Source organism: Bubalus kerabau, chromosome 6 (assembly GCF_029407905.1).
Source record: "Bubalus kerabau isolate K-KA32 ecotype Philippines breed swamp buffalo chromosome 6, PCC_UOA_SB_1v2, whole genome shotgun sequence".
NCBI lineage: Eukaryota > Metazoa > Chordata > Mammalia > Artiodactyla > Bovidae > Bubalus > Bubalus kerabau.
This window is the reverse complement of record NC_073629.1, coordinates 50,276,992-50,299,225: the sequence shown is the minus strand read 5'-3', so window position 1 is coordinate 50,299,225 and position 22,234 is coordinate 50,276,992. Positions and strand designations below refer to the sequence as shown.

At 44.1% G+C, this 22,234-nt stretch overlaps 1 protein-coding gene and 2 long non-coding RNA genes across 3 annotated transcripts in view; 2 read left to right on the top strand and 1 right to left on the bottom strand.

Annotated features, from left to right (window-relative positions):
- Window positions 1-21,198, bottom strand: part of ABCA4 (ATP binding cassette subfamily A member 4) — a 119,313-nt gene extending 98,115 nt beyond the window's left edge. Inside the window, exons 1-3 of the mRNA XM_055585074.1 lie at window positions 20,611-21,198; window positions 3,514-3,603; window positions 1,009-1,249 (exon numbers count right to left, since the gene is read on the bottom strand). Of these exons, the coding sequence (XP_055441049.1) occupies window positions 1,009-1,249; window positions 3,514-3,603; window positions 20,611-20,877 (598 nt within the window). The 5' untranslated portion in view covers window positions 20,878-21,198. The remainder of the gene's footprint in view (window positions 1-1,008; window positions 1,250-3,513; window positions 3,604-20,610) is intronic.
- Window positions 25-4,184, top strand: LOC129655109 (uncharacterized). Its single transcript, XR_008715773.1, has 2 exons — window positions 25-910; window positions 3,750-4,184. It is a non-coding gene; the product is annotated as an uncharacterized LOC129655109 (long non-coding RNA).
- LOC129655108 (uncharacterized) lies at window positions 19,656-21,292 on the top strand. Its single transcript, XR_008715772.1, has 2 exons — window positions 19,656-19,857; window positions 20,242-21,292. It is a non-coding gene; the product is annotated as an uncharacterized LOC129655108 (long non-coding RNA).
- The last annotated feature ends 942 nt before the right edge of the window (window positions 21,293-22,234 follow it).

Sequence of the window (22,234 nt, the reverse complement as noted above, 5' to 3'; positions counted from 1 at the left end):
AAGGGACGGATTTTATAGAAACTCCCTGTTATTCAGCTAAACATAGTCATTAGTGTGTTCAAATCACATGTTTCATTCAACTATATGCTGGAGGATTTGACAAATAACCTAAATTAATAGGCTGCACTCCACCAATAACAAGCTCATCATTAGTAAGTAACAAAATGCCGCAGTGCATCTCAATAAAGGCCTCATCAGAGAAACAAAGGACGGGGCTTGCCCTCACTTTCTTTTTTTTCCCCCCTGCTTTAGAAGAAGGTTGAGAAGCCTGCTTGCGATTATTAAAAGGAACAGAGGACATTCTCAGATGAAAGGGACCGAGAGGCCAAACGAGGCCTTCACTGGAAATCTCAGCTTTAGTTTCAATAATTTCGCTTCAATTAGCCGCTTAACTTCTTTGTTGTGTGTGGCTATCTTGGGGCCCAACTGCTTTGGGTGCGTGCCTCATTGCCTCTTTAATTTTTAACTAGTGGGTTAGGTTGCATTTCATCTATACCCCACCCTCCTTTACCCCACAGGAGCCAAAAAAAATAGGGAAAAGTGGGAAAGATAACTTGCAAGCAACTTGCCATTTGGAACACGATTCAATAGTACTCACACGGATTTTCACCGCATTGTGTTTGTAAAAACATCCCCCAGCCATGTTTATTTGCCAGAGCCCTTCTGACCCCAGCTCTGCTTACAACTCTGGGCTGCCTCCTCATTTATCTTTCTCTTCCTCTAGAACTTAACCCTAGTTCAATCAGATCAGTAGGAAATGTCCCCTCTGTTCCCTTTCCAAGCGGGTCTCAGTTCTTTCCTTGACTCACTTCCAGATTTCTTTCTGAGCACTGCCCCTCTTCCTACTTGGGGAAATGGACTCTGTGCAAGGAGAAGCCTCTTTGCCCAAAGCTGATCAACAAAACCCAGGGTAAGTCAACCCCAGGATTAATTTCACCTGCAAGTGTTACCCTATCAGCTTAACCCAACATTAGAAGCCAATTTATATGCAGGACTTAGAAAACTTACTTGTTCTTTCGTCATAAGAATAGATAGGATCTTTCCTTGTGGAGTCGATCCCTAGAAAGGCCTTATAGTTATTGTCTTCGTACCAGTTGAAGGAGAACACCCGAGATCCTCCTCCCTCGGGGTAGCCACACAAGAGGTCAGACAGGATGCCCATCAGCTGTGTGAAGGTCTCCGGGCCACCAGTCTGCACAAGTGGCCTGGTCACCCACAGCAAGTCTTGAACACTTGGCCGGTGGATGAACTATGGCAAGGCAAAGGCTTCAGGTCATTCTAAGGCAGTCAGAGTTACAACCCACTGTGAAGCCAAAGCTCCAAAGTTTGGGGAGATCTCAGCATATGAGTTTGATTTCCACATTTAAAAGAAAACATAAGTATTCTTGGCGATCTTTAATCCAGGTGTGAAATAAAAGCTACTGCCATCCACTCAGGCCCTAGGAGGAAACTAGGATGAGCCTTAAAGAAGATAAAAGAGTTAACTTCCAAAAGCATTTTAATATTACTTCTCTTTCCCAGTTTGTTTAGTGTGAATTCCCTGGGAATGTATCCTTAGCGAAATGTAGAGAATATTTCTTTGTAAGTCAGTTCTTTGGTTCTGTTATTCCCACCAAGATGGAGCTACTGGAAAAAACTGGGAAATGAAATGGAGGAGTAGCTCTGTCTTAGAAAGGCAAAGTCAGGGCAAATTTGGTCTTTGGCCAAATAGTTTAGAAATTAGTTTCTTATATTTGGAAAATTATCTTCTTATTAGCTTAGCTTTACCAAATGTGGACTGTTCCATTTACCTGAAATGTGTGGTTTGTGGTTTCTTTCAGTCTATGTGTGTGTGTATATATTTTAAGATCGAAGCAAATATAGAACAAATAAACTCTCCATTCCTGGAAAAACTCTTTAAATTCTGCACCAAACTAAGAAGAGGCTGGTGGTCCTCTCTCCATATGGGTACTGGTGGCACTCACTGGCCTCATTTTTTGAAGGTGAATCTATAATGCTGAGAACTAGGTTAAGGGCTGCCCGAGTTGCCAAGATATCAGTTTCCATACTACCATTTGACTTTAAAGGAAAATACAAAATAAAAACCATGCTGCTTTTATTCCCCAAACACACTTGGTTACCTGTTTTCAAAGGCATATGGAGGTCTTAAAAACCCATTCAATCAGGTGAGACTGAAAATAGTTCTCCTACTGCAATAAGTGATGTTTACCTGTCATCGCCTCTCTGTCCACAAGCCAACACTTGCCCTCTGAGACTGTTGAGTGCCGTGGAGAATCCACATAGTGAGTCACGCCTATAATCACAGTCTAGGCTTCAATAATAAAGATGGAATCTCAAATTGCTTTAATAGCAGTAAGCCTTATGACAGTCTTGTAAGAGGTTATTACCATTATTATGTTGCTCATTTAATCAAAGCGCTCAGAGATGAAGAGCCTGTTCCAGGGTCAAATGGTCTAGTATCAGTTAATATAAACAGGGCCATCTGCTTCAGTGCAGTTCACGAATGCTAGACTTGTTATCTAGTCAGCCAAGAAACTTTCTGGAACTCCCACATGGAGTTAAGAGTGTTGATTTGCTTTGGAGATTTAAAAAAAAATTCTCTATCAACTTCAACCCTATTACACTGATATACATTTTTTAAATGCTTATGAAGAGAAGAACGTTAAATAGAGACTCCCACTACAGCAGGTGGTCATCAGTACAATGGGCCCTTTTCTAACTTGCCCTGCACAGCACTCTGCCCAGGCTGAGCTTAGTTTTATGAGGACAGATTCTAACCATGCAGTTTTCAAGGTTGGCAAAGCCCAAATCAGCTGAGAATACTGGAGGGAAAAAAGTTTGGGGGAAATTATGTTTCCCCTTTGCCTCTCTTTCATAATATTCATTACATGTGAAGCTAATTGTTTATTTCACAGCTCTCCTCCCTGCTGGACTACACATTTCACAAGGCAGTGACCATATATCTGTCTCTTCATCATCGTGACCACAGCACCTCTCATCTGTTGAGTGGAAAATCGTTTATATATGGGCAAAGGCTTGTGTATTTGATTAAAATGTGCACATCGTTTATAAAACAACATCAAAAAGCCACTCTCTTTGTGATGAAATGAGTAAAGTATGTAAGACACTTAGAGTCTATAAGTATATGCTATTACTATTAATGGTATAGATTTATGTGGATTTTAAGGGCATAAGAGAATATAGGATCATGTCAGAAAGAATGAAAAGACTTGAATTCAGTTGTCAGTCCCCTGATAATCCACTATACCAGTTAAAGTGTTGTTTCCTTCTAGGTGTGAAATTAGACAAATGGTTCCTTTTTGTCTGCCTCCAACTCAGGAGCATGGAAAATTAAGGATATATGAACAGGTGTTTTGAAATTGCTAGATGGAAAAATCAAGTGTATTTCTCCTTGGATGGGTCTGAGGTACAATTAAATTATTTCATATATTAAGTGTGATAAAACAGTGAAAAGATATAATGGAATTATATTACTATCATCAAGCCACTTACTTCTTGAATTCTTGGTGACATATCAGATAATATTCTTCCCCAGGATCTCAGATTCATACCTTGAGAACGGCTGTCTAGGAGTCTGGGAAACTGTAATTGATAGGAAAAAAATATTTTAAAGACATATATATATGTGTGTGTGTGTGTGTGTGTGTATAGTTCTACATATGCACGTTTGGTGCTATCTGATCTCTGGTATGCTGGTAAAACATTTCCTACCTTCTTTCTGATTACAGGACCTCTTCTGCAAGATTGCTTTCAAAAACAAGTTTTTGTCTAATTGAGAAAATCAAAGGTTCTTATTCTCAACCCCGCTGAACTAGTCAATCACAAATAGTTTCATGGTGACATTAAATACACCAAAGTGATTCTGATTGCTGGTTTAGTAACACCAAACAAGACTCCTGGAGGAAGGAAAAGAGAGCAGCTGCTGGTGCGAAAAGGAGGCTGCGTGCAGAGGGTGCCCATCGGTTCACCTGGGCTTTGCGGACACTCGCAGGCTTCCTTGTCATTGTTGTCCCTTTATGTCCTTTCCAGACAGGTTGTGTTTCTTCCTCTGTTCAGCACCAATCTCTTATGGACGTGCCAACTCCAGCACCTTTCTTTTCAAAGCTGCTGCTGGCAGCCTTGAATAGAGAGAGTAGTTCCCTCTCAGAGTCTCTGTCTCACGCTAGTGTTCTAGTGATCCCAGGCCTGTGCAGCAATACAGCGCTGTTTGCGTGTTTTCCACCGCTGCGGGGAAGGTGGAAGTTCACGAGTTTTCTGGCTCTGAGTCCCGGAGCCTGATGTGAACACCTTGTTTGCCAGAAATCAAGTTCTAGTCCTGAATGAATCACTTCATTCTTCAGAGTTTCAAAATGATTGAATCACCAGTTCTCTGTTTTTTTTAGGACTGAATTCTAACTTTTGAGATGGTGATTCAGACTCAAGTGTGCCCCTTGAGTAGGCCTGGAGGGGATCTGCATTTTAACAAGTTCAACATATAATTCTCATTCATATATTTGTGGACCACAAGCCACAAGCCTTGCCTTCTCATTTGCCAGTACCACTCTCCTAAATGCTGGGGGTACTGACGCAGCTGCAGCAAAGCAGAGAAGCAGGTGGAGTTAGGCTTTGAGTAGCCTGGCTATTTCTAGCTGTGGCCCTGCTCCCCTCTCTCCTGGCTGTAGGTGCAGGAGCCCTCATATTTCTCTTTGACTCTGAACTGAAGAATAAGTGTATGTACACTTATGGAGCATTAGCATTTCACACTTACTTTATAACTGCAATATGAAAGACCTCCTTATGCGTGAGAGCTACAAAGCAGCAGCAGGAGAATTTTCTAGACTAAGGAGCAGTAAAGCCACCATTGAAACTGTAACCTTGAGAAAAGTCTTTTCTCCTTAACCTTTACACTGGTCCCAGACTTTGGTCTTGCCATGACTACTTTGCAAACTCCTTGAAAATAGCTTCAGTGTTGGGCAAAGTACTTTAATTCCTGTTTTCCCATAAGATGGTGGGGCTGAGAAGAGTAGGTAGGAAGGGAGGAACCCAGCAGGTAAAAATATGTGCCAATGGTAAGATATCACTCAGTCCTGCTGACTTGCCTTCCAAACTACCTCCAATAAGAACTATTACAGATGAAAGGGGATATAAGACATAACCAAGTACAATGCTACTGTGAACCTTATTTTGACTTTGATCTGAACAAACCACCTGTAACAAGCAAAGGGAAAGTTAACATAACAGGGTATTAGGTATTATTGAGGAATTAATTTTGTTGGGAGTAATCATAGAACTGTGGTTTTGTTAAAACAAGTTTTTATGTTAGAGATACATAGGGAAATATGTGAGGGTGAAATGTGTGTGATTTGCTTTAAAAGACTTCAGGGACGAAAGGAACAGATAAGACAAGAACAGCCAAATGCTGATAATAGTTGAAGCTGGGTGATGGGTACATGGGAGTTTATGATGTTATTTTCTCTTTTATAGTTATTTCTATAATAAAATTCTAAAAATAAAAAGGTTTTTGCATGCATAAATAAATTAATATTGCATGAATACTCTTGCCTCTCTTTGTTCTTTCCTCACTAAACTGTTTTGCTTAAGTTCTCTCTGCTTCTTTCTCAGAACATCTTATCACAACAGCCTTCTTGCTGGCCTCTTGACCCTAATCTCCTTCCTTCAGATGCACTATAGCCTGAGTTACCTGACATGACAATACAATCATGTTACTTCTCCTGCACAAAGATCCTCCGTGGCTCCCTACTGTCTCCAGGAGAGGTCAGTACCCGTGCTGGACACATGACTTCTCGTGAGCTGGTGCGTGGCTCCCTCTCAAGCCTTGTCTCTTACTTTTCCTTCAGAGTCTAGACTTCATTCTACACCCCCTAAAGTGCCGGTCCCTTTCTCATGCTTCCTGGCCTGTGCACATTGTCTGCCTCCTTCCTCTGCTTGGTAAAGTTTTCCTCATTCTTCAAGGCTGATTCCTAAGACCACTATCTATATGAAAGACAGTGTTCTCATGGTAGATTTAGATGATGCTTCTTTTTATATGCTTCTTCACATACCCTTGCTCTGTTGAGTTTTTTAAGGTGCCCTGTTTATTTCCTTCCTTGCACTCTTCACCATAGGTAATTATTCTACTGTTCACATGTTATCTGTCTCTCTTATTATACTCTAAGCTCCACGTAGACAGGAACTATGTCTGTGTGTTGGGCACATAGTAGACATTCAGGCACATATCAAATATGATGAATGAATGCTCATAGCAACAAGCAGGTGCCTGCTACTTCATGAAATGGTATGCTTACTAAGGGCAGTGCATAGGTAGATAGGAAGATAGATAGATAGGAAGAGATTTATTATAAGGAATTGGCTCATGAAATTATGGAGGCTGGCCAATCCCAAGATCTTCAGGGTGAGTTGGTAGGCTAAGTGCGTATTAGTCGCTGAGTCATGTCCAACTCTTTGCCACCCCATGGACTGTAGTTCGTCAGACTCCTCTGTCCATGGAATTCTCTAGGCAAGACTACTGGAGTGGTTAGCCATTCCCTTCTCCAGGGGATCTTCCCAACACAGGGATTGAACCTGGGTCTTCTCCACTGCAGGTAGATTCTTTACCATCTGAGCCACCAGGGAAGCCCAAGCGGGCCAGAGACCCACAAAGAATTGGTGTTTCAGTTTGAGTTCAAAAGCAGAAAAAGAATCAATGTCCCATTTCAAAGCTAGTAAGGCAGGAAGAATTCTCTCTTACTTGGGAGAAGGTCTTCCCTGTTCCACCCTTTATTCCCACATTTCTTAGAAGAACAATTCACATTCAGTGATTCATTTCCTCACCAGCACTTCCCAGTCTCCTACCTTCATCATCCTACCAAGATGCTTTCACTAGAATCCCGTTTTAGAGTCTAAGGGATGCTTTTGGTTCTGGTCTTTTCAGACCTCTCTGCTCTTGACAATTTGGTCATGCTCTTTTCCTCCATGACACTCTTCTTGCCTGGTTTCCTCTGTTCTCTCTCTGCCTGTCCAACAAGTGCTTCTGCTTCCACCTTCTGCATTATGTGCTGAGGTTCCTGAGGACCTCCATACCCTCGCTCTTCTCACTCCACACACTCTGTCTGGGTTTTTTCATTCCCTTAATCATTTAATCCACTACATTTTTGTTGATGACTTCTAAATCTGCATCTCCAACTTTCAATTGTTTGTTGGATAATTTGCTCAAATCCAATTTGTCCTAAACTGATCTCATTATGTTCTCCCAAACCAGCTTCCGTTCTGGGATGCCCTTCCTCAGTTGGTGGCACTGCCTCCTGCCGGTCACCAGAGCTGGAAGCCTGGGGGTCACGGGTGATTCTTCCCCATCCCATTGTCAAAATCCAAGCCTGAAGATCTAGAAGCTGGTGCTGGATCTGAGTGTGGGCCAGGATGAGCCATCAAAATGCAGAGAGGGGAGCAAAGAGAAATAGGAAAGACAGCCTTAGAAAGAAGTTGGAATCAAGGGATGGAGACTAAAGAAGCTGTGCAGAGAAAAACAAGCAGGGTCCTAGATGATGGGAGGCACCTAAGAGAGACGAGAAGCCCAGAGGCACAGAAGATAAGCAACTGTCACGTTCATGCACCCAGAGACTGGACAGCAATCAGTCAGTCACAGCTCCTATCACTTTTAAGTACTTTCTCTTCTTTGTGAGTTTGTTGTGTGTTTTCCTCACTTAACTGTGGACTAGATACTATCTATGCCTGTGCTTTGCCTCAGTGGACAGCTTCTTTCCATCCTCTCTCCTTCATCTCCATAGACTCTAGGCACACTCTGATCTTAAAACTTGATCCTGCCTCAAATTCACATGTTTAAAGCATCTGTGTCTCTGCCTATAGCTATATTGATACAGGTAGATAGATACACATTTTTAAGGCTCTTAATTTTACTTTTGAAATTTGACTTTGACTAACTGCTCTATACAGTCAGCAAAAACAAGACTGGGAGCTGACTGTGGCTCAGATCATGAACTCCTTATTGCCAAATTCAGACTTAAATTGAAGAAAGTGGGGATAACCACTAGACCATTCAGGTATGACCTAAATCAAATCCCTTATGATTATACAGTGGAAGCGAGAAATAGATTTAAGGGACTAGATCTGATAGACAGAGTGCCTGATGAACTATGGATGGAGGTTCATGACATTGTACAGGAGACAGGGATCAAGACAGGGACCATCCTCATGGAAAAGAAATGAAAAAAGCAAAATGGCTGTCTGAGGAGGCCTTACAAATAGCTGTGAAAAGAAGAAAAGTGAAAAGCAAAGGAGAAAAGGAAAGATATAAGCATCTGAATGCAGAGTTCCAAAGAATAGCAAGGAGAGATAAGAAAGCCTTCCTCAGCAATCAATGCAAAGAAATAAAGGAAAACAACAGAATGGGAAAGACTAGAGCTCTCCTCAAGAAAATTAGAGATACCAAGGGAACATTTCATGCAAAGATGGGCTCGATAAAGGACAGAAATGGTATGAACCTAACAGAAGCAGAAGATATTAAGAAGAGGTGGCAAGAATACACAGAAGAACTGTACAAAAAAGATCTTCACGACCCAGATAATCACGATGGTGTGATCACTGACCTAGAGCCAGACATCCTGGAATGTGAAGTCAAGTGGGCCTTAGAAAGCATCACTATGAACAAAGCTAGCGGAGGTGATGGAATTCCAGTTGAGCTATTTCAAATCCTGAAAGATGATGCTGTGAAAGTGCTGCACTCAATATGTCAGCAAATTTGGAAAATTCAGCAGTGGCCACAGGACTGAAAAAGGTCAGTTTTCATTCTAATCCTAAAGAAAGGGAATGCCAAAGAATGCTCAAACTACCGCACAATTGCACTCATCTCACACGCTAGTAAAGTAATGCTCAAAATTCTCCAAGCCAGGTTTCAGCAATATGTGAACCATGAACTTCCAGAGGTTCAAGCTGGTTTTAGAAAAGGCAGAGGAATCAGAGATCAAATTGCCAACATCCACTGGATCATGGAAAAAGCAAGACAGTTCCAGAAAAACATCTACTTCTGCTTTATGGACTATGCCAAAGCCTTTGACTGTGTGGATCACAATAAACTGTGGAAAATTCTGAAAGAGATGGGAATATCAGACCACCTGACCTGCCTTTGAGAAACCTGTATGCAGGTCAGAAAGCAACAGTTAGAACTGGACATGGAACAATGGACTGGTTCCAAATAGGAAAAGAAGTATGTCAAGGCTGTATATTGTCACCCCGCTTCTTTAACTTCTATGCAGAGTACATGATGAAAAACGCTGGGCTGGAAGAAGCACAAGCTGGAATCAAGATTGCCGGGAGAAATATCAATAACCTCAGATATGCAGATGATACCACCCTATGGCAGAAAGTGAAGAGGAACTAAAAAGTCTCTTGATGAAAGTGAAAGAGGAGAGTGAAAAAGTTGGCTGAAAGCTCAACATTCAGAAAACTAAGATTATGGCATCTGGTCCCATCACTTCATGGGAAATAGATGGGGAAACAGTGGAAACAGTGTCAGACTTTATTTTTTGGGGCTCCAAAATCACTGCAGATGGTGACTGCAGCCATGAAATTAAAAGACGCTTACTCCTTGGAAGGAAAGTTATGACCAACCTAGATAGCATATTCAAAAGCAGAGACATTACTTTGCCTACAAGGTCCATCTAGTTAAGGCTATGGTTTTTCCAGTGGTCATGTATGGATGTGAGAGTTGGACTGTGAAGAAAGCTGAGCACCAAAGAATTGATGCTTTTCAACTGAGGTGTTGGAGAAGACTCTTGACAGTCCCTTTGACTGCAAGGAGATCCAACCAGTCCATCGTAAAGGAGATCAGTCCTGGGTGTTCATTGGAAGGACTGATGTTGAAGGTGAAACTCCAATACTTTGGCCAACTGATGTGAAGAGCTGACTCATTGGAAAAGACTCTGATGCTGGGAAAGATTGAGGGTAGGAGGAGAAGGGGACAACAGAGGATGAGATGGCTGGATGGCATCACAGCCTCGATGGACATGAGTTTGGGTGGACTCCGGGATTGGCGATGGACAGGGAGGCCTGGCATGCTGCAATTCATGGGGTTGCAAAGAGTAGGACACGACTGAGTGACTGAACTGAACTGAACTCATTTAATGAATGATCTGGTACAATGTCTAAGCAATCACTGCAAATACTTAGTAATGTTTGTAAAGGGAAAGACTCTGGTCTATAAACCAGTTTTTAAATTTAGAATTTCATGAATATTAAACTGAACCATAAAGTTGAATAACATTACCTTTCTTAAGGATTCAATTTAATGTTTATTAACTTTAATTCTAAAGCTTTTTCTTTGTATTTTGAAGCCATTATTTTTATTTTTAGTAAAAGGTGAAAGATTTATGTGATCTGAAGAGAAACCAGAGTATGATTAATTTTTTATTTTTAGATCTCAAACATTTTTGTAGGCCTCTGCAAACCCTGTTGCCCTTAGTTGCTAAGTTATCATTTTAGGGGCTAATAAAACAGCCTACCCACTCCATCTCACCCCATCCTCACCCTACTGGCCAGTCAGGTCATGTAAAACCACCTCATCTTCTCCAGAAAGGTTTATTCCCCTTCACCGTCATGCTCTTCTTGTCCTGCTTCCCCGTAAGTTAATGTACCCCGTCTAGTTGCTCCTAAATCCTCTGTCCATTTATCACTTTTACACTGGTTTGCTATTTTTTTTTTTAAGTCATCTCTCTTTCTGTTGTTGTTGTTTTAGTTGCTAAGTCATGTCTGACTCTTTTGTGACCCTGTGGACTGTAGCCCATCAGGCTCCCCTGTCCATGGGATTTCTCAGGCAAGAATACTGGAGCGGGTTGGAGATCCAGGGGATCTTCCTGACCCAGAGGTTGAACCTGTGTCTCCTACATTGGCAGGTGGATTCTTTATCGCTGAGCCACCTGGGAAGGCCCTCTGTCTTTCTACTATACTGTAAATTCATTAAACATAGGAATACATTTTTTTTAATATATCTTCAGAGTATGGTACATAGTAAATGTGCAATAAATGTGTACTGTATCATTTAATGAGAAAATAAACACAATCTAGTGGATAAGAGACAGTCTATTGTGATTTTAGGTTCAATGAGAGATATTTTTACAGGATACAATGGTGATTTACAGAAAGGGTGTGGTCGGCTCTGCCTAGGAATGGGGGAAGCTAACACTTGGTTATGCTTTGAAAGAAGACAAGGTGATGATCATGAGAGTGAGGGCAGTGTTTATGGACAGAACAGGAGGGCCAGGAATTTCAGGAAGAGGAGGAATGTAAGGAGAGATGGCAAGAGAGACTAGAGGGCCAGCCAGTAAGAATAAGACCAGAAATTTGGGGAAGGGGGACAGGAGGAACAACTGCTGGAGGTACGTTTTTGTGTTTGGTTAACATTTTCCTTTTCAGTCTTGTCTGTTATATAGAGTGAAGTAAATCAGAAAGAGAAAAACAAATATTTTATATTAGTGCATATATATGTGGAATCTAAGAAAATGGTACCCTCTTTTCTGGGCAGGAATAGAGACACAAATATAGAGACTAGATGTGTGGACATGGTGGGTGGTATGGTGTGGATGAATTGAGAGATTGGGACTGACATATATACTCTGCCATGTGTAAAATAGATAGCTAGTGGGAACCTGCCATATAGCACAGGGAATTCAGCTCGCTGCTCTGTGATGACCTACATGGGTATAGGGTGGGAGGGAGGCTCAAGAGAGAGGGGATATATGTGTGAATATAGCTGATTCATGTTGTTGCACAGCAGAAACTGACAATATTATAAAGCAACTATATCCCATTAAAAATAATTTAATAATATTATGTTAATATAAATATTTACTGAGTTCCAGTTGTATCCCTGGTACCACAGCTGCAATGCCTTTCCTAGCTCTTTCCAGTGGAGATGATAAATAATGAGGATCTTGCACTCGAACCTCTGTTTTAGATACCACCGACATCTCAGAATAGTGCTCCCCCAGCCCGTCTCCCCAGGGAACACTTCATATGTGTCTGGTCACCAACTGTCTGATTGATGTTGCCATAAATTATAAAATAACTTTCCCAGGCTCCCTCCCCCAGTATCTATTCAAATTTGCATGGATTGTTCCTGCCAAAAGAACCGGAAGGGACTGTAAATTTATTTGAATGGAAATATGAAAACATTTCTGGAAAAAAAGGTCACAGACCAAAATGGCAAGTATCATCATCTCTCTCTCTCACACACACACACGCACACCACTGTTTCCTATGCCAAATAAATTCTCTCAATTTCCCAAACAACAAGTAACCCTTCTATGTCATGACTGTCCTCAGCACTCAAGTTGAACTCAACCCGTTTAAGACCTGATTAGATCTCATAAGGAAGATTGGATATACAGATAGGGCCATAGAAAAGTAGGTCTCTATCATCTTCCATCAGCTATGGGAGGTCTGAGGGGTTCCTGGGCCTTGGTCCAGAACTTGAAAAATGGATACAAGGTCCTACCCCGTAGCCAAGAAAATTCTGGTTACATGAAGTCTCTGGGTTCTCAAGGGACGAGGTACATGCCTGTCCTTTGGGACTGTGTAATATTTTTTCTTGAGGCAGAATAAACTGTATTCCCTGCTAACAGAGAAAGCAATGGTAACCCACTCCACTACTCTTGCCTGGAAAATCGCATGGACGGAGGAGCCTGGTAGGCTGCCATCCATGGGGTCGCGAAGAGTTGGACACGACTGAGTGACTTCACTTTCACTTTCATGCATTGGAGAAGGAATTGGCAACCCGCTCCAGTGTTCTTGCCTGGAGAATCCCAGGGAAGGGGGAGCCTCGTGGGCTGCTGTCTGTGGGGTCACACAGAGTCGGACAGAACTGAAGTGACTTAGCAGCAGCAGCAGCAGCTACTAAAAAAGTCTCATTTGAGCAATTCTTGCTGACACTTTGGATCCGACAGGTTAATCAAACAGATGCCATGCTGTCAGCACAAAAAAAGGCATGTTTTATGAGTTGAAATTTTTGTTTTACTTTCTCTGATTCAAAGAAGGCCATCTGGAAACCAGTATTGATTTCTAAGTTGAGGATATAACACAAGGGTGAATAGGTAGCCTTGGGTTAAAAGTGTCTTTACAAGGATAACGTGGCCTCTGGGAACTGGTGGAGGGCTCTGGAGTAAAGGGTGAGCTTCTGTCTTTAAAGCACCCAGACAGAGGTGAAAAGCAGACGAAGCGGTAGGCAGACAGTGAGGGGCCCACTGTGTTTAATTGTGGGCCGCTACAGGAAATCCAGATTTATCCGGGAGGGAAGTTGTTGCTAGGCAACTGGAGGAATGTAGATTTGAAGCATGTTTGTTGCAACCTGACAGTTGTGAAGCATCAGATGAAAAGAGAGGAAACCAGCTTCAGCGGTGAGGGGGCAACCAGGAGGGGACACCCTGAGTACCAGGAAATGCGTCATGAATAGAGAATTCAGACTAAATCACTCAGAGCAGTGGGGAAATGCCAAACTGTCTCTACCGGGAGAGGTCACAGAGACAAGCTGTCTCCCAGAACTGGGGAGGAAGGAGGGGCAGAGAGTCTGAATGAGAGGGTGGGCTCTTGAACAGACAAGTAATGGGACTCTCTCTGGCTCAACAGAAACTGGGCCTTTTTCTTTCCGCGGTGACTTCAGTTTTGTTTTCAGTATTTGTGGCTGATGAATGCAAAACTGAGTTTGGAATCTAGGGGCAGCCAAGAGACTACCCCTTGAAATAGTCCTCTTCCTAGTCTGAGGGTCTGGGGGTCTGGGGAGGAAGAATGTCCCACCTAAGTGTTTGAGGAGGACACTTCTGGGAGTGGAGCAATGAGGCGGCCCCCCACAAAGCAGCCACATTCTTATTTTTGTAAGAGCAAAAATGCTTTTTGTTTCAAAGTGCTTTTCTACCTCTAATGTAAATTTCACCACTGAATCCTATGAGATCCAGGGAATAGGTTTTGCTGTCTCAATTTTACACATGGGGAGGCTGAGTTCCTTGCAAATGACAGCAAGGAAGGGGCCAGTGCAGAGCCAGGACCAGGCCCCTGACCATCAGGAGACCTTGTGCACCCCAGCAGGCTGTCGGCCTTCTGGTCCTTTCTCTGTCTCTGGGGTCCTGTGCTCAGGCGAGACGCTGATTACTTGATAAGGAGAATTAAGGAAGAATCTGTGGCTGTATTTTAAATCTTTTGGAAAGGATATACATGAATGGTAAGTAGGAAAGAAATTTTAATGCAAAAGCTCTTAACTTGGGGTCTGACTTCAGAGGCTTCAAGCGCCCCCACCTGCTGTGTGTCTGTGTGAACTCACATTTCTGTAGGGAAAAGGCTTAGAGCTGTTGTCACGTTCTCAAAGGCAGTCCTAATCTATAAAAAGATTAAGAACTACTGTTCTGGAGAGATAAGAAAACTCAGAGGCAGAAATCCTTCTTTAAACCAGTTTACCTTGGAGAAGACTGGCTGCCTAACACGTTGCTGCTCTATCTACAGCTACTGAATAAAGGCCAGAACCCCAGGACACTTTATCCTAAGAGCAATCTTTGCAGGGGACTGTTTGTGTCCTAAGTGACTTTAGTTTTGACCTCTCAGTCTTTTTCTCCTTTTTAAATTCATAAAACTACAACTCATCTGGTAAGAAAATAAGCCCTGGCCTATTTTAGGCTCCAGGCACCAGTAGGTGCCTGGAGCCTAAAAGAAACCATTGCAGGCCAATGCCAGTCAAGCCCACAATCCTAATATACATTTAACATACATTAATGTCCCTCTCTCTTCCATTTCATTTCTTTTTTTATCAAAATCAGCTTGCCAAAATGTTGAATTATAATAGACACATAATTTTGTAGCTGTAGAAAGAACAAATACTAATGCTATAAATCAGCTGTATTTGCTGTGGCTAAATAATTTTCAAAAAACTAAAAAATCTATTTTCTAACTTGATTTTCTTTTCACTCAGCCTGCTGCACTCCCCTCCACATTGCTGACACCGAGCACCACTGCTTTCTCTTCCTTCCCCCGAGACACCCTGCAAAAATGGGAGAATGTTGACAGCCCAAGGATTCAAAGATGGGAGGAGAGAGATCATGAAGTGAAGTCACTAATGGGAGAAACCATCACAAAATCCTGGAGACATGGGGCTTTTCCAGAGAATTTTGAGGCGGCAACGTCACCCGAAAACTGAAACGCATAGTTGAAATTTAACAAACTGCAACGAATGATCCAAGAGAGCAGAAACCACGGCCAGCTCACACTGAGCAGGGGCAGTCCACCCACACTTATTCCCAGTGATTCAGGAATTTAGGGAGCAGAGCCAAGAACAAAGCAGGACATTGAAAAGAGCATGTAGCAAGCACCCCCAAGATTGGCCTTTCTCCTGTGGAACTCAATCAATGTTCAGCCACCCCTTAGTCACAAAGACACAGGGAAAATGAAGTCAGAAAACAAAAAAACGTTTCAGAGTAGTAGTTGAGGGAAAGGAAAGAAAGCTGAATCATGTCACACTGGAAGCGACTGCAAAGGGGAAAACCATGGGCCAAAATGCCGGGGAGGCCAATTTCCTCTATCAGTGTCCATTGAGAGGGGGAAGGGAGGGAAACGCAGATTTCCCAGCAGCGTGGCAGGTCTTGGCACCCGCCTCAGTTCCCCTGCCGAACTTCCACAAATAAACATGTGGAGCTGAAGGGACAGATTTGCTTCTCAGCAAGATTTCAAAGCTGTGCACCAGGAGTCAGGGAGAAAACAGGAAGGATTGAAGGGGGAGGAGGAGGAGGGGGAGGGACACACACGCCTTGGGCCAGATCAGATGGGAAACAGCCCAACCCCTCACCCGAAACTGACACACCGTTTTTTATGAGGTGCAAGACGTTTCAGGTAGCCTCGGCAGTCTCAGTACCTCGGCCCAGGTCTGAGCTGCTGGGTTTCAAGCTGGGGGCGTTAGGTCTGAAAAGGCCACAGGTGAAGGCAAGCTCTTTCAAACCATCTCAACCCAGGTGAAAGCAAGAGGGGCTAATTCTTCTTGGAGTAAATCCAGTCAGCTGGCTGCTGTTTTTTTCCCAGTCTGCCTAGGTTACTGGGCAGAGAGAGAGAGAGAGAGGAGTGTGTGTGTGTGTGTGTGTGTGTGTGTGTGTGTGTGTACGCGAGCGTACATCTGGGGATGGGTGGGGTGGAGGAAGGCGTGGGTACTGCACTTGGATTATTTGAGGATGACAACACTCACTTCTGATCTCCAAGGGGCTGAGGAAAAACACAGCTGGCCCCAGTTGGTGCTGAGTCCCCAGCCCCCTTCTCCTAGTTTTCTTGGCTGTATGGCCGGTTTGGAGGTTAAACTTCCACCCACACGCCCAGGTCCTGACACAACAGGGGTAGGTGTCATGCAGTGGTTTAGTGAGTTGGCCCCTCTCTCTTTGTTAGTGAGCACCAATTTGGCACTTACTGAAAGCTTATTTATACACTGATACACATGTGCCTGAAAAACAGCCCAGGAGAACGGAAGACGCATTCCCCGCACAGGACCTAAGCTTGGCTGCTTGCCAACCAGCTGCAACAACAGCCCTGTCCCAGGGAGGCCTCTGCCCCGGCCTCAGAGCAGCCGTGCCTGGCCCATGCCCCTCTGAGAGGGTTGGAGGGTCTGCCCTGAGCTTTTCTGTGCCTGTTTCATCACTGTTTTTCTAAAAACATTGATAGGGTGGGTATAGGAGCAAAAGTCCCATCTTACTGCAAATAATTCCTTATAGGTTTCCTTCTTCATGTTGGTGTTAATTGCTCAGTCATGTCTAACTCTGCAACCCTATGGACTGTAGCCTGTCAGGCTCCTCTGTCCTTGGGATTCTCCAGGCAAGCATATTGGACTGGGTTGCCATTCCCTTCTCCAGGAGATCTTCCTGACCCAGGGGTCGAACCTGCATCTGCCTGCAATACAGACAGATTCTTTACCCTCTGAGCCACGTAGGTTTCCTTCTTTGTAGATATTTAGTTACTTAGTCCATTTGTCAGCTGGAAAAGCACGTTTCAAGGTCACCACCTAGGCTGTTTGTCCTCTTTGCTTGGCCCATGTGTCCTGTCTTGGGCAGGTCTTCCCCCACAGACAAGCAGGAGCAAGAAGATGGAAGGTAGGGCAACCCTATCTGCAGGGTTAGCCCATCTCCTGCCAGGGCTTTCTCCTCTTGGCAGTCTCTGGGTCAACAGCAGGGAAGACACTTCTGCACAACACCCTGGTCTTAGGCGTGAAAAGTGAAAGTGCTCTGAGGCCTTCGGGGCATTTGGGTACTATTATTATTACGCTTGGGCTTCCCTCATAGCTCAGTTAGTAAAGAATCCGCCTGCAATTCAGGAGACCCCGGTTCCATCCCTGGGTCAGAGAGATCCCCTGGAGAAGGAAATGGCTACCCACTCCAGTATGCTTGCCCGGAAGATCCCATGAACAGAGTAGCCTGGTGGGCTACAGTCTATGGGTTGCAGAGTCAGACACGACTGAGCGACTAGCACTCATTCACATGCTTGGTCTACAGAAATTAAGTCTGTAAATCAAACTCCTATGTTGTAGGTCCACAACTCTCAACCCTGGCTGGAATGAGAATGTCTGGGAAGCTTTTAAAAATGCTAAAAGAGAGCTTCCCTAGGGGCTCAGTGGTAAAGAATCTGCTGGCCAAATGCAGAAGACACGTGTTCAGTCCCTGATCCAGAAAGATCCCACATGCTGCATAACAACTAAACCTGTGTGCACATCTATTGAGCCTGTGCTCTAGAGCCTGGGCGCCTCTTCTACTGAACCCACATGCCGCCACCACTGAAGCCCGAGCTCCCTAAAGCCAGTGCTCCGAAGCAAAAGAAGCCATCACAATGAGAAGCCTCTGCACTGCAACTAAAGAAGTTCCTCTCTCCACAACCAGAGAAAAGCCCACACAGCAATGAAGACCCAGCACACCAAAAATAAAATACGTAAATAATTTTTTTTAAATGCTAAAAGCAATTGAATCAAAATCAATCAGCTGTGGGGAGAGGTGGTATTCGTAACTTTTAAAAGCTCCGCAGGTAACTCAGTATGCAACCACGCTGGAAACCACTGTTCTAGAGGCCAAATGTCCTAAGCCTCAGTGCTGTGACATGGCCTGTTTGTCTGTCTCAGGGTAGCTGGGAATTCAGTAAGGGTGTGAAGACCGTGGCTGGGCCCTTGGCCTCAGTGCCTGGTCCAATTCAGGTTTGAGTGCATGGACACGTGTACCTGGGTGGTGGGCAAGCACCCAGGGTCCATCTCAGGGAGGTGAGGGTGACCAACCAAAATTCTCTGGTTTCTGAATGCTGACACTTGCCAGAGCAGCATATAAAGACAGAAGAAAAAGCATGCTGGTCTTTCTTATATGATAAATAAACATCTGAAGTCAGTAGCCTAAGTTATGGGTCCAGACCCTAATGAACCATTGTGCCGAGGTCGCCCTTTGTCCTGCTGTATCCAGGCTGTCTGTCCTCATGCCCCAAAGGTACATTTGCTATAAAGGTGCTTCAAAAAGAGACACACGCCCCTACGCCTTTTCTAGCGCCCACAGGATTGCATATCCCAGGTACTCAGGGAACCTCCCACAGCTCTTCAAATACAAACCTACAAATGCAGGAGCTGGTCTCCCATGGTGCTGGGGTTCAGCTGTCCAGAATAAGGACCTTCATCACCTACTCACTCTCCTGTCTGAATCTGAAAACAAACTGAGAACTGTCTAAAATTGGGTTCCTCGAGGCACTTTGGACAGAGAAGTTAGAAATGCATGACTTTTTATTCTCCTGGCAGAGATCTTTTCTGGGGCCCTTGACTCTCAGTATCGGTGGCATCCATAGATATGACCCCTTTACCCACTCTGGATCCCCAGTGAACTGGGAAAATTATGGAGTGACATTTCAAGGAAAAGTCACACTGAAAGGAATGAAGTGTGAACCTTGCCATTAACTGTGGGGTCTTGTTTAACTTTGTTTTTAAAGGCCTTCACCTTGCTTTTAAAGACAAGCTTAGGGCAAATTTTCTACTTGAGAGAGCAAATTTAAAAAAAAAAAAGCAAAGCAAAGCAAAAATCCACAGTGCTTCGCTTGTGGTGCAGTGGTTAAGGATCCGCCTGCCAATGCAGGGGACACAGGTTTGATCCCTGGTCTGGGAAGATCCCACGTGCCATGGGACAACTAAGTCTGTATGCCACAACTACTGAAGCCCACGTGCCCCAGAGCCTGTGTTCTGAAACAAGAGAAGTTACTGCAGTGAGAAGCCCATAGACCACAACTAGAGAGTGGCCCCCGCTCGCCGCAACTAGAGAAAGTCCATGAATAGCAACAAAGACCCAGAACAGCCAAAAATAAATCAATTAATAACTCTTTTAAAAATATACTAAGGAGCAGTTTTTGTTTTTGTTTTTTTTAAGACAAAAACACAAATTCCTCCGGCAAGTTCTCAGTTGACTGGCACTCCCTGAAATATAGTTCCAGATATTAAAATGTAGGTGAAAGAGAAAACACAATTCAATGCTAGAAAACTCTAATTCTGAGTGTTTCTTGAAGCGTGGCCTACAAAGACCTCTATCAGAATCACCTATGTTAACAGCAGATTGCGGCCCAGCCCAGGTTTCCTGAATCAACCTCTGGGGGTAGGAATTTAGAGCTTGCGTCTTTTACCAGCTTCCCTGATGATTTTCAGGCACTCTGAAGTGCGAGAACAAATGCTTGAAGCCTCCTATCCCTCTCATCGTGTGTGTGTGTGTGTGTGTGTGTGTGTGTGTGTGTATATTAGTCACTCAGTCGTGTCCGACTCTTTGAGACCCCATGGACTGTAGCGCACCAGGCTCCTCTGTCCTTGGAATTCTCTGCAAGAATATTGGAGTGAGTTGCCATTTCCTTCTCCAGGGGATTTCCTGACCCAGGTATTGAACCTGGGTCTCCCTCATTGCGGGCAGATTCTTTACCATCTGAGAGCCACCAGGGAGGCCCCTTCGGGCAAAAGAAGAGATACAATCGAATCCCAAGACTACGTAGGATGTCATTCTGAGCATAGCGTTGTGCTAGATAAGGCATGCCAAATTTTTGCAAATTTTCTATGACATTTTCTCTGTTCTTTTCTACCCATAAACAGTAAGCTCTGAGGTCAAAAGCAGACCCAGAGAAGGGAGTGTAAAGCTCTCATTCACTGACATTTATTAAATGTTTTGCATATATTTTTAATGTATCTTTTCTACTATTCTTCAAAGTATCATTTTTGTCTTACAGATGAGTGATAGGGCCAAGAAAGGTTAACCATCATGTCCATGATGACCTAGCCAGGAAGCCAATCCAGGGGTCCCCCAGGCCTCCTCCCTTGCATGCTGCCAGTGGTGCTGAAGAGGGCTGGCCCCACGTCTGGGGCGGGCCTAGGCCTGCCACAACGCAAGTCTAATGGTGAACCTCGTGACTGCTGGACGTCTGGGCCATGTTCTGGAAATACTGTCAGCTGGTTTGGGGACCTCTGGAGCCCGTCTTGAACACCAAGTTTATGCCTTCCCTGACTGTTCATTCATGAGTCCCCAGTGGCCTGTCCCCAGGCCATACTGCCTCCAGAAATTACCTCCCAAGGGGCGAGCAGCTGAACACCTCCCTTACCACGTGGAAGAGCTTGAAGAAGTCCATGTTGGCGTACAGGGTGTCTTCCATCCACTGTAGGGTTCCCTGAGAGAGGGAGCACAAGCTGCCACGCACTGTCTGGGCTGCACGGCGCTGGGGAAAGATCAGGAAACGCTCCAGGAGGGCCTCGCTGCAGGCGATGTCCTTCAGCATCAGGTCTGGGACTCCATGAGCAAACTGCAGAAAGGAAAAGCAACACTGGAAACCTCCCTGTGTAGAAGAATACTGGCCCCCCAGTGATTGCATGTCCTAACTCACAGACCCTGTGAATATGCTATGTGGCATGGCGAGGGGAATTAAAGATTGCAGATGAAATTAAGGTTGCTATTCATCTGACTTTAAAATAAGGAGATGATTTGGGATTATCTGGGTGAACCCAATGTAATCACAAGAGTCCTTTAAATGTGGAAGAGAATAGCAGAATAAACAATGTCAGGATAATTTGATGCAGGGAAGACTGGACCGGCCACTACTAGCCGTGAAGATGAAGGGAGGCCACCAGCTGAGGAATGTAGACAGTCTCTAGAAGCTAGAAAAGGCAAGAAAATGAACTTTCCTCTAGACCGCCCAGTAAGGAGCACAGCCCTGCTGGCACCTTGACTTTCAGAATGTAATCTCTGAAACCATAAAATAATAAATGTGTGTTGTTTTAAGCCACTAAGTTTGTGGTAATTTGTTACAGCAGCCACAGAAAATGAAAACACTCCCAAGCCTCATTTTAACAGAGAGACTTTACAACATGAGCCATTCCTTCTTAGCACATGATGCTAAGGTACCATCAGGATCTACTGCGTGAAGCTGAGCGGGGCGAGTAGCTAGAATGCATTTGGAGTGATGGTGAATGACCACCTCTCCCCATTCCTGTCTCACCAGATTTACATATACAATACTGGATGCCCAGTTAAATCTGAATTTCAGATAAACAGTGAACAATTTTTGGTACAAGTATGTCCCAAATGGAGTCCAAATAGAACATCCTTATGCTGAAAAAATTATTTATTGTTTATTTAAAATTCAAATTTAACTAGGCACCCTGTATTTTATCCAATGATGTTAACCCCTGGAGCACCCACATCAGAAACCTCCCGTGGGCAGTGACTCTCAAAGCACAAGTTCCCTGATGGCCTCCAGAGGCAAAGGAGGCCTCAGCCCTGGCCAGGGACCCTTATCCACCCAGCACAGTAACTGGCCTCCTGGAGTCCTGGACTCCCAGTGGACAAAAGTGTTAAATACCATGAACAGAACAGGCTCATGGACTTCCTTGGCCTCCACAGTCCCATGGGTTCTACACAGGGGAGGGAATTAATTAACTCATTTTGTCCAAACCTCTAGTATCTCAGAGGAGAGAAGTGAGGCTGAAGGGGTTAGGTGACTTGATAGGGTTATACAACAGGCTGGAGGAAAGCTGGGACACCATACGAGTGCCACTCATTCATTCAATGCTCATTCACTGTGTTACCATTCTGCAGGGACTAGGAGAGTTACCAGGCATGCAGAGAGAATGAGATAAATTTTCTGCCCTCCAAAAAGCTCATGGGCTAGCTGGAAATGCAGGCATTTAAACAGCAGCAGAGTATATCATGAGAAACGCTGGGCTGGAAGA